The sequence below is a fragment of the Oryzias latipes genome, chromosome 6 (genome assembly GCF_053564925.1).
Source record: "Oryzias latipes strain Hd-rR chromosome 6, Olatipes_Hd-rR_3.1".
NCBI lineage: Eukaryota > Metazoa > Chordata > Actinopteri > Beloniformes > Adrianichthyidae > Oryzias > Oryzias latipes.
The window spans coordinates 10,014,677-10,026,726 of record NC_136242.1 but is presented as its reverse complement, the minus strand read 5'-3'; the positions used below and the strand labels follow the sequence as shown (position 1 = coordinate 10,026,726).

Sequence of the window (12,050 nt, the reverse complement as noted above, 5' to 3'; positions counted from 1 at the left end):
AATGGACAAAAGCATATTTTCAACCGTGTAATGTACATTTATTGACATCAACGGTGCACAGCGGGTAAAACTTTCAAATAATCTTACAAGAGAGCAGTGACACAAAACACTCGAAAGAGAGGCACTTTCTGGAATATGAGCCGTGTTCTTCCAGTGGAGACGGGAATTTGAGAAAGCTGGGACCTGCCAGTGTTAAAACGGGCCGTGTGGACCCGCCAAAGTCCAAACAAAGCACACTTCAGTGAAGGAGAGACAGAAAGGAGTTGCTCAGCGTCAGCGTGTTGCATAATCTTCCCCGAAGCTGACTACTTTCTGAATTTTAGGTTAAATACTACCTCTGGTGAAGCCACTATTTTCCACTGCGTTGGCTTACCTAACCTCCTGAAAATCCTGAAAATCTGCTGAAGAATGCAAATCCGCCACAGTGGTTATGTAGCCCTGCATATTGTTGAGGTTATGTCACAGTAATTAGCAAGGAAAATAACTGATTCTTGCCTGTTTTTCTGTCTCTGTACAAGAACATAAAGCAACAGGAGCTACTGTCTGTTATGGCTAACTTTAAAACATTTAAAATGATCAGCAAAAATGAGGAATTGACCAAAATAAATACATTTTATTGTTCTATAATAAATAATTAGGTTTAGGACTTGAAGAAGGAATTTTATGACGAGGTGAAATCAGTCAAAAAGGTTTGTAACTCGAAGTCATTTTACAGTCTCCTCCTACATAAATGTGCTTCATCGGGATCTTTTTGAACGTCTTGCTCACATCTCTCATCCATAAATGTTACCACACGGCGAAATTCGGCTGTAATTCTCCACACTTTACAGGGTTTGGAGTAAACGAAGGCTCTCATCATTTTGGCAAGGAAGTGCAGGTGAATTTAGTCGAACAGTTTGGCCGCTGTGGCTTTGCCGTCGTACTTGGAACCTTTTCCGTTAAACTCGGAGGGAAGGATCTCCGGGTCAAACTCCTTGTAGTAGTTTTCCAGCTCATCACCGTGGACAAACACCTGGAGGGAGGACAGGGGTTCCTTAGCCTAATTCAAGACCCCGCAAACATCAATCCAAAACTAACCGGCTAAGCAAAACAATGACAAAGTAAGCTGCAACTGTATGGAGAAGTAATATACTCTATATTCCTGCAATCTCTTTCCCTGTTTACTATTTCAGAAAACTCTTATTTGTGTATATATTCTTTCAAAATGTGTATTTGTTCATTACTGTCTGTACATACTTGTGCCAAACTCCATGCTACTGTGACAAGGAAATTTCCCATTCGTGGGATTAATAAACAAATCTAATCTAATCTAATCTATACAAAAAGTGAACACTAGCTGCTAATTTATCAAGGTTACCAAGTGCCAGGTTCAAATGACTCTTATTTTGAAAGTCTGTCAATAAAACTAAAATAAGAGAGATCTTTTTAAGCAGGAAATGCCTTTTTATATCTTCATTGGAGAACTTCTAACTATCTTCCAGTGAAATCCAGATATTTTGGATCTGACTCACTCTTTCTAGCAGCTTGCCCTTCATGAGGGGTTTGACCACATTGTAGGTGGTGGTGAAGTACCAGGGCTGGTGGATGAAGTGCACCGCTTTGAAACGAGCAGGAAAGGAGTCCTGGCGAAACACAAAGAACAGCACCACTTGGTGACTTACAAGCCCCCCAGATGTGAGAGGAAGGCTGAAGGTTTGTTTCAGCCTAAGCTGATGCCACAGGATCAGGAGTCTGTCAACATTTTGGAACCGCTCTTGATAAAGAAGGACTTTTCCCACCTGCAGCATGTCCACCATCTTCTTGAGCTCAGTGGGTTTAATTCCTGATGCTTGCTGCATGGTGAAGCCCTTGAAGTTCTCGATGATGCAGAAGCCGTTGATCTGAGTCTCCTCATTCTCCAGCAGCTTCTCCAGGATTACACAGTAAGCACGCAGGATCTGAACTCAAACAATGCACTTCTCTAAGTTACATTTACTGAATCTTTAAGGTGTCATATTGATATCTTATTGACAGCCATGTCTTGACGCAAAACGGTGTACCTCATCAAAGGTGATCTCCTCGTAGTCCCAGTTCTCGATGTTGAAGAGCAGAACCACGCGGCCGTATTTGTCTCTGCTGTGCAGGATGCCTGGGTATCCGGCCTCGATGGTGCTGCGAACAGCCTCAGGGGTCAGATTCTCAAAGAGCTCAGGGTAATCTCTCCTGAAACGCACATATCCTGAATGGAGACAAAATACGATCCCTTTAAACCTGATAGGTTTGGGTCCTTGTGGAAGCTTTTCCAGATGCTTCATTTAAATGAGGCTCTGGGTTTAAATGTTTCAACACTTTTTCCAGAAGTATGCCACTTGTGTCTTTAAACTGGATCTTTATGAAAACTGTTAAACCTGATTGAAAAAAAAATCTCCCGGATCTCCATCTTGGCTCACCCTTCATGAGCTCAAAGGCTCTGGCCACATCATACTTCCTGGCGCGGATGAAGCGGACCATCATGGCGTCTGGTTTCTCCCCAAAGGTGTCCTGCACCCCCTTGCTCAACTCATCCCCAGAATCTGCCTTCTCCTTGATCATCGCTCGCAGCTCCTTCACTGCAGCAACTCGCTTCTCCTCCGTCTCGTTCAGCTCATCCTTGGCCTGCAGAGGAAGTAGATCATCTCTGATGCCGTAAAAACCTTTTTTGGTACTTTTGTTTTCTTACATTTTATTTACTCTTAGCAAAAAGTAGTCAACTTGAACTTTATTTCATTAAGTATACTTGAGTATATCTAGTATAGTTACTTAAACGTTAGTATAGGTGTAGCAAGTATAGCATACTTAAACATGAGTATAAGTATACAAGTATTGTATACTTAAACGTGAGTATAGGTATAGCAAGTATAGTATACTTAAACATGTGTATAAGTATAGCAAGTATAGTATACTTAAACGTGAGTATAACTATAGCAAGTATACTATATACCTTGTATGTGTAGTGTAAAACGTATACTAACTGAGTTCTTCTTTAGACTAAATTTGAAAATTTTAAGTTTACAATATATAGATAGTATATAAAAAGTACTTCAAGTGTACTGCCTAACTTTTAGTATAGACTAAGTCTACTTGAAGTACACCTAAATAAACTACTTTTTGGCCACTTTTGACCACTTTTGGTTCAGCTTGACAGAAGCAATAAAAGATGTAGAAAACTGACTAGTACACAATAACACAGCCTTTCAGTACCGATTTTCTTTAAAACTGTTTTCAAATCATTTTTAAGGATTTTCTTTCTTCAGGCCAAAATTCCTGAAGGTTTACCTAATTCAGAATTACAAACATCACAGGTAAAGTGTTGCCTTTCTTAAATCATTTCTGTAGTTATAAAACACAAATCCTTGAGTTAAAAATTAGCAAAAGTCAAAGTCAACTTTCTTTGTGTTTGTGTGTTTATTTAAGGACCTAGGCTATATCCTTGTGTTATTAACTGTATGCAATACTTTTGTGTCAAAGTCTTTTTAACAATGAAAAAATTTTATTTTCAGTAGAGAATTTTTTGCTGCTGCTGCATTTAAAGAGGTTTCAAGTATATTTCCATTCAATTTAATTTTTTCAAAGTTCTCCAGGTCTGTTTTGGGTTTTTTTGTGTGTTGATTTTGTTTCTTTGCTTGGTTTGATTGGGATACTGCTTTGAGGTATGAGAGGATTTTCTGTCCACAACGTGGACGAGTGGGGAACTGGAGAGGCTACCTTCTGCCTGGTGTGGTCTGGCACATTGGGGGAGGGTCCAAACACCGGCCCGTGGTCTTTGATGGTGAGGTGCTCCAGCTTGGCCCTGAGAGCCTGCTCCTCCTCTGAGACCATGCGGTAAGTTCCACTCTGATGGGAGAGGACACAAATGGCCACAGGTACAATACCACAACGACCATTGAAATGTGTAAATGTGAGAAAGGTTGCTGCACGGAAGTCATGCTCTTTACAATGTTGTTATCCGTTGTCTCTTTTTTTTCCTGGAAGAGAGTCACCTAAACAATGAGAGGAGCACTTCCTGTTCACAGATCCAGCCAGCTTCCATTCTGTGTGGTTTACTGACACAATAGCAACTGATAACTGACTCACACTATCATCGCAGAGCGCCGCGTCATGAAATCACAGCAGACAATAGCTCAAATCTTTTTACATGCAGTTCAAATCCTGGTTTCTCTTATCTTGGTTGACACCAGTACAATCATAAACTAGGTGTAGATACAGTTTTCACAGAAAAACGCTGGTAAATCCCAGCTCAGTTAGCAGGCATCGTCTATGGAGGCTCTATGGCACATCTGTCAACTTTGGATGCCCACAGTGTGGCTCCTTAGTGATACTTCTACATGACAAATACAAGTCCTTTAAAAAATGGGTTAAAAATTCTTTAACTAGTCAAAAAAAAATCTGCCAAAAGGATAAGAAAATGGTTCTCATTTTAAGAAAAAAGGTTCTAGTCACTAGAACCTTTTTTCTGCTGTTGATGAGATATTTTTCTTGCAAGACAGAAAATAAGATAATTTTTCTTGAAACAATTTTTTTCTTGCTGTTTTTGCCATTTTCCCAGCAGAAGTAAAAAAAAAAAAGGGCCTTAAGTGGCGCAAAGCCCTTCACCATGTCAACAGAATTCTGTCACATGGTTCGGTGCTTAGGTGTGAGCCTCAAAATCCATTTGAGAACAAATGCATGTCCAGCAGTGTTGAGGTTGTGATCAATAGGCCTCAGTGTTTGGGTAATCTGCCTCACATGAGGCCAGCAAAGCCTGTAAATACATTTTAGGGAATATGTGTGGGCCCAGGCTGCAGGGATCAGAGATTAGCAGCTGACTGCTGCAGCAGTTCACTGCTTCCAGAAAAGAAAAAAGAAAAACTTCTCAAGTGGCTGGATCTTTAGACATGTTTGCGAGTCTGGAGGGAACCAAACACCACTCCTTTCTCCTTAGGGTTAAAGAGGAGATACTTACTACTACAGCCATGTTTTCAGATCTTTAAATCAGCCTTGTACAGTCTGGGGGAAAAACAGGAAATGTGTTATTTTCAGTAAATAAAAGAAAAACCACTCTATTCTCTGAATTAATCCACCTTCATCCCATCCACTCAGTACTTAGACTGAACTATATTTGGCAGTTATGGATGATTGATCAGGTCAGGAGGTTTACGGCCGACAAGTCATTTAGTTTAATTATAAACAGCGTTACAGCCAAAAACTTAAATGTTATCAGTAGTGTGGGGTTTTAGTCACACTTATTAAATACCTTATTAGACTGTTGGGTCTAATAAAAATAATAAGGTCTCCTTTCTTAGATGGAAGATTATATTGTTAAAATCCAGAGCGGCAAAGCATAAATCAAAACCTTTTTAGGGTCTAAATCTATCCCATGTGAAGATGATATAAAAACATCAATTATATTCTCATTTCATTACTTGTTTTTTTTATACATTAACTGTCCAGTAAGTGAGGCGGTAAGGAGGCAGAGACCCTACCTGAGGCAGATGATGGCAGAGAGTCGCGGATGTCCGTGTGGAGCTGTGGTGGAGGAGACCTGTGATTTGTAGTGTGGGATTAGTGCCGTCATACCAGATTATTTCCAGATTTTTTTTCTTCCAATTAGCATAAAAGTGCCACAGGGCGTGTGAGGGAAGTGTAGCGATGGTGACGTCGTGGGGCAGCTATGAAGGGGGTCCTGTGATGGAAGGTACATCCTGGATGGTGTAATGTTGAGTACACACTGAGCAGGAGGTGGTGTAAGCAGGTGGAGGGATTAGATTACATTTTAAGAACAGCTGAGTTGAGTGACAAGCAGCCATTGTAACCGTGTGTGATCTCTGCAGTGTGACCAGCCTGGGGATGTTACAGTCATGTCTGTAAGGGATTCAAATGAATGTTTGGTGTTTGGTTGTGGACTACATTAAATATGAGTAGTTAGGTTTTTTTTTCACACAACAGAATCCTTTGAAATATAAGAACCCTCCAGACTGGATCCAGTTTCTTCGTATGTTTCTTTCCTCTGCAGCTTTTTTGAAGATTTCTGCTCCACATATGAAGATATCCTGATTTTTGACAGAAGCTTTGACTCTTTAGATATAAACTTTGACCTTTCTTATCAGAACTTTGAATAAAATGTTCTACATTACTTACAAACTGATTAGTTCCTCTAAAACATTTGCATTATAATAAAAATAAACTGCGAGGCACCTCGGGGGGAGAACTACTTGGCAGTGTTCCCCCCTCCCATGCTTGCCGCATGGTTTTAACTGCGCTTTAGACAGAAAACATCCTCCTCTCCTTTAGTAGACACACCCTTTACTCCACAACAATATACACTCCAACACACACACACACACACACACAAACAAACAAACACAAACAAACACACCACACAAGAAAGGAGGGACCTCTGACCTTCTGTCCTCTACCCCATCCCTGGCAGAGAGAACCAGGCCCCTTGGCAATGACGGCCATGTCCTTTGGGTGCTCGCTTCTTGGGCCTAGTGGCCCTCCCTCCATGCAGGGAGAGGGACCCCTGAGTTCTTTGGTGAGACCATGAGCCGGGGATCACATCACATCTGAGCCTGGGGGTGTCTGTGTCTCTATGGTGTGGGTTCTGGTCCTTGCCCTCGAGCGGCGGGCCGCTCTTAAATTCCAACAGTGGGTGAGCCAGGTTGGGCCATGCTCTTCGGGGACCCTCACTTCTCTTGGGTGCCCTTGCGCTCTCCTGGACCTCCCGCGGAGTGGGTGGCTGCCTACAGCCCTTGTGGGGCCCTGGCTTGTGCCTGGGGTGGCGGGATACTCAGAACTCCTGGGTGGTGGTGGGCTGCTTGTCTGAGGCTAGGGGTGCTTTCCCTCCGGGTTGGGGCCCCGTTCTGGAGCCCTGGCCACTGGCAGATGCATAGATGCGTGACTGAGTGAAATACTTTCCATGTGATGGTTTGTATGCATAAGTATATGTGTGTGAGCTGTTGTTGTGTTGTATGGGTGTTGACATGTTTCTATGTGAACATATTTGGAGCCAACTTGCTGCTTTATGATTCCCCCCCCCCCCCCCCCCCGCCCCCCTTCTATAATCCTCCTCCTATTTCCTTACCCCCCCCTATTTTATCTCCCTCTCTTTTGCCTTTCCCTAATATAACAGTTCTGGACAAAACTTGTTAAAATTGTTTTTTTTTTCTTTTTTGCTCTATGAATAAATCACCAGATTTTTATTTTTGTTTTATTTTAATGTTTTGATTTGCAGCATATAACATTTTTTAAATCAATCAAATTAATTGAATCAGTTTGCTGAATTTCTACTGTTTTCTGCTTTGTGATCTTTTATTGTGTGTCTTAATTTTACATTGTGTAGATTGTTTGCATTTACTATAAGATTTATTAACTTTCTTTAAGTTTTTCTCCTTCTAACCTCATGGACCGAAGTTCTAACTGAGGCTCTTTTTTTTCCCCTGATGCCATGTAAAAAAAAACAGGCCATCAGCCAGTAATCTGCTAATCTGCGCAATAAAGCGCTTTGGGGAACAAATTTAGATGGATTGAGTAAACAATGCCTCATCTGTTCTTCCACTGAGGCTTGAGGAGCAATATTTACATGTGAAGGTTGGAACACAGATGCAGGGAAACCAACACAGCTGCAGGTTCGGAATTCACCTTTGACCTTCATAAGACTCAACATCAGCTGATCTGCTGCTCTAACACACAGGTTTGCTGTTGATCAGGTAAACTTTGGTCATCTGAGGACTGTCAAAGCTCCTGCTGTATGTCAGTATGACAGTTACAGTTTTTCTCAAATGCTAAAACACAAAAGCCAATCACCTAAACCAAAAGACCAGTTGTCTAAACACATTTACTAAATCTAGCCACCTTTTCCAATATCATAAACACATTTCACACGAAGACACAATTCACAAAACACAATCCTCCGTTCTCATAAATCTGAACATGTAAAAGAACTCTGCTCATATACTCAAATGAAAGCTCATGTGATGCAAAATGCTTGCAACAGTCAGCAATATTTGAACACAATGAACACACCTAGTGTCATTGATTACACACAATGACTCAAAATTGAAGACACTTGTTGCTAATGCTGTGAGCACATGGATAAAAGCAAGTTCAGAGTGAACGGTTTGATGAAGATTCCAAACACAATGGATGAAGACAGAGTCAGGGGAAGAGGAATTCAAGTCAGAGGAGGAAGAAGAGCTGGCCATGGAAGAAGAGGAGAAGCCCAACAAGGAAGAGGAATTCAAATCAGAGGAGGAAGAGGAGCCCAACAAGGGAGAGGAGGAGGTCAAGGAGGGTGAGCAAGACAACCTTGTACTATAATTATGGATGAGATGCCATTGACATTGTCATTGACCATGTCATGACAATGGCTGAAGGAGGACAAAGAGTCTGTCCAAACATGAGTAGGTTCACTGTGGCCACCATCATCAGGGCTTTTACACAACACAACAGGTATTGTACTCTATTGCTTTCTTTGTCACAATAAAATATTACAAGCCAGTGAAAGTTGCCTATTGGTTTCAAATCAGCTGTTACTGTATTGTAAAACGTGTCAATTGACAACACGTTTCTTTCTTTATGGCTGAAAGAATGCCACATAGAGGTGGAAGGGTTGCCATGGTTACAGCGGCACAAGAAACCTGCATTGCGGATATGGATCGTGAGAACAACCTCATCAGATACCAGGAGATCAGACACAAAGTCATTGCCGATAATGTCAACTTTTAGAACATTGATGATGTCAGCTCGGCCATCATATACAGAGTTCTCCGGCGCCAAAAGATGCAGATGAAACAAGTCTATGGGGTTCCTTTTGAGCCCAACTCTGCGCGACACAAAGACCTATGTTATGAGCATGTGCAAGTAAGTATCCATCCATGTTCACAGTACAGTTAGTGGAGATACTGTGTTGCTCAGTGGCCTACGTTACTTCTGGATAATACTGTGCTGTCTGATTGGCTGTTGTTGTAAACACCTGTGCACGTTCACATTTTCACAGAGGATATTATAGTTGGGCGCGATGGCCAGTGGCCTGTGCTGACATCCCAATGGAGAAATTCCAAGGATGGATTCGCCATTTCAGGCGTTTTTCCCGCGGTGCCTGGCAAGAGACAATATAGCCTGCGATGTGGATGATGTGATCTATTGCACTGTAGTGTGCAATAGATTCTGGTTTTCCATTGAGTTGTGTTACAGCAGTTTACATGCAGACTTTAGATTTATACTCTTCATAGGAAACTCACAAATCTAAATGCCTAATCCTCTGCAGAGATCTAAGAACATCCATTACTGTAAAGTTTCTAAAAATGTGCATTGGCAGTTGTGGAAAAAAAAAAACTCACAAATTGAGAATTGTGTTTTCCGTTGTTTTGCTGTAGTGTGTAATGATGTGTATAGTGTTTACAGTTTTGAAAGCTTCGAGCTGCTCTTTTGCTGTTAAAGTTTGAGTTTGGAAGTGAGAAGGTGTGGTTGTGTTTACGTAGTTTTAGAAAAGGGTGTCATGTTTAGACATTGGAGAACATGGAGGACACGTTTGTGAAATGTTTTAGCATTTGAGAAAAACTGTAATAATGCTGCTCTCAAAGCTGATCCACACTTTTTCTCTAATGCAGCCAAAGAAGAGCAGGAACACCTCATAATTACAGATTAGTTTACCGTAATCTGGAGAAAAAGATATGGAGATAAATGGAAACAAACTGTTGTTGCTTCCTGAGGTCACACACTTTATTTCTGTCTACATAAATAAAAACACATTGATCCTCAGTAAGTGTAATAAAACTTCTAATTGAACCTTTGGGATTAAAGTATTTTTGAATGCATTCATGCTAAAGGAGGCTATAAAGGAATATATATGGGTGTAATTTGGATATAAACGAATGCACCGCTATGAAATAACTCCACAATTACTACACTGATTTATGGACGAATGGATATTAACGTGTCATGTCTCCTCATGGAAACGTTCATCAAAAACTATCAAATGAACAGTAAAACTTATCAGACTGGTGTAATTTATTTTATTTCTTACAAAATGAAACTACAAAGGTAAAACCTGATATTGTTTCCCAAGACAACTAAAAGACATCTGGAATTCTACATACCATGTTTAAAATGGGGAATTCTTTCAATGATTTCAAATGCATTTTTCACAACATGGAGGTCAGATAAAACAATAGAAGCCTTTAAACGTCTCTACCTCACCAGCCTGAGGTCAGGTACTGTTGTTGACTGAGTGCAGAGACACAAACTTCCTAAAGTGGTTGAAAAGCTATCAGATGAATGTCAGACTGAAACTGTTTGCATGAAATTGGTTTACTGAGCATTTATACAAGTGGCCATTATGCTCAGGGGGAATGATTAGAAAAGTCTCAGTTGAACCTTGAAGTTTGTTTTCTTTTGCTTGACTTGAGGCATTTTTATATTTTCATTTCTCTTTCAGGGTCACGAGGTTGACAGCCTTACCTGGTAACCTTTAGGTAAAGGTGAGGTACAGCTTAGACAGAGCACCCACTCACACATCCATACAGACGGTCACAACCAGGGGGCAAATTTAGTGGCACCAGTTAAGCTTGAAGCATGTTTTTGGACTGTGGAAGGAAGCCGGAGTGCCCTGATAAAACCCACACATGCAACACACAGCTCCCAACCCCGATCTGAACTGGGGCCTTATTGCTAAAATGAAAGACAAAGCTAGAATCTATTGACACCAAGGAAAATCTTTTTCTGACTCTATTGATGTTTTTAAAGCCCCTCAGAGTAGCAGAATCACACCATTTGTAATCAACAGCAGAGACCGAATATAAATCCCAGAGCTCTTCCAGCTGGTTGTGATGAACAGTTATTCTCTTTTTAAAAATCAGAGGGATCCCTCAAAAACTTTAATTAAAAACTCTTTGGACCAAATGTAAATTTATATTTACTTTTCTGTTCTTGTTTAAAATAATGGAGAATGTTTTTGTGTCTTTGATGAGGATCATATATAAATACTTCCATTTATTTTTATTGCTGTTAGTCAGTATACCGTTTTAATAAAGCTAAACACTACTGACAAAATACTGAATCAATTGGATTTTGATTATTAACAACTCCTTTTCCAGGTTTATGTTCAAAACGCTTTTTTTGGTTATGGAAAAAAGAATTAAAGGAACAAAGGAGGAACTTTCATTCATAAAATTATAAACCGTCTACATGAAGAACTGTCTCAAAGCTTTGGTTATCTGGAGCGACCACCAGTGTGTGACTGTGTGTGTGACTGGGTGAATGGGTCTGTGACTGTAAAGCGCTTTGTCCTTGTAAGAAGAAAGGCGCTATATAAGTATACGCCATACGCCATCTAAAACTGGCGGCTGTGGATGAAAGTTAGAGCAGTGAAGCTCTGATTGGAAGGTCACAGGGTTGATTCCCGCCTCGGTGTGTGTCGAAGAGTCCTTCAGCAAGACACTGAACCCCACATCCTCCTGGTGGTTATCGGTTGGCGCAAGTGTGGAGCAGCTGATCTGCCATCCGTGTGTGAATCTGTGTGTGTAGGAGTGTGACTGCAAAGCGCTTTAAGTGTTCTACAAAGGTAGACAAGTGCTATACAAGTATACAGAATTTACCTAAATGACTTTATGGAACCTTTTTACTGTCATTTACAATTAGAACAATTTAAGCCCCATGCATTAGCACAAATGGAGAAAATTATCTGCAGGCTGTTCAAATTTCATCCACTGCCAGAGTTGAACATTTCTAATGGCCTGTCGACATATTCACAAAAGAACCTCAACTGTGATTTAAAGCAACTGGTCAAACTTAAAACAAGCTTTTGTCTCCCTCTGCTGGCAGGAAAGAACCTAAATCTACAGGTCTGACCATCTCCCTCATTGAAACTGGATTAACAAAACACACAATCTTATGAACTTCAAAGTCAAATCTCAATTATGCAACACATTTCCTAACAGGATTCACTGGAGTGAATACTCAAAACTACACCCACCATGCTGAATAAAGTTCTGTTCCTAGCAGCTGAAATGTTTGAATGTGCATTTAATTTATTAAAAAAAAAAACAGACTGC

At 40.7% G+C, this 12,050-nt stretch overlaps 1 protein-coding gene across 1 annotated transcript; it reads right to left on the bottom strand.

The window, feature by feature from the left end:
• Window positions 1–16: 16 nt before the first annotated feature.
• rlbp1b (retinaldehyde binding protein 1b) lies at window positions 17–5,668 on the bottom strand. Its single transcript, XM_004069409.5, has 8 exons — window positions 5,481–5,668; window positions 4,961–5,004; window positions 3,724–3,852; window positions 2,430–2,634; window positions 2,040–2,218; window positions 1,779–1,937; window positions 1,512–1,622; window positions 17–1,012 (listed from the first exon to the last, which is right to left on the bottom strand). The coding sequence occupies exons 2-8, from the start codon at window positions 4,970–4,972 to the stop codon at window positions 884–886; spliced, it is 924 nt and encodes a 307-aa protein (XP_004069457.1). The 5' UTR covers window positions 4,973–5,004; window positions 5,481–5,668; the 3' UTR covers window positions 17–883.
• Between the last annotated feature and the right edge of the window lie 6,382 nt (window positions 5,669–12,050).

Excerpts from the sequence above, each read along its gene's own strand:
- rlbp1b (XM_004069409.5), bottom strand. Across the intron at positions 1,938-2,039 it reads AGGAGATCACCTTTGATGAG|ATCCTGCGTGCTTACTGTGT; the intron begins GTACACCGTTTT and ends GTTTGAGTTCAG. Across the intron at positions 1,013-1,511 it reads AGGGCAAGCTGCTAGAAAGA|GTGTTTGTCCACGGTGATGA; the intron begins GTGAGTCAGATC and ends TCCTCCCTCCAG.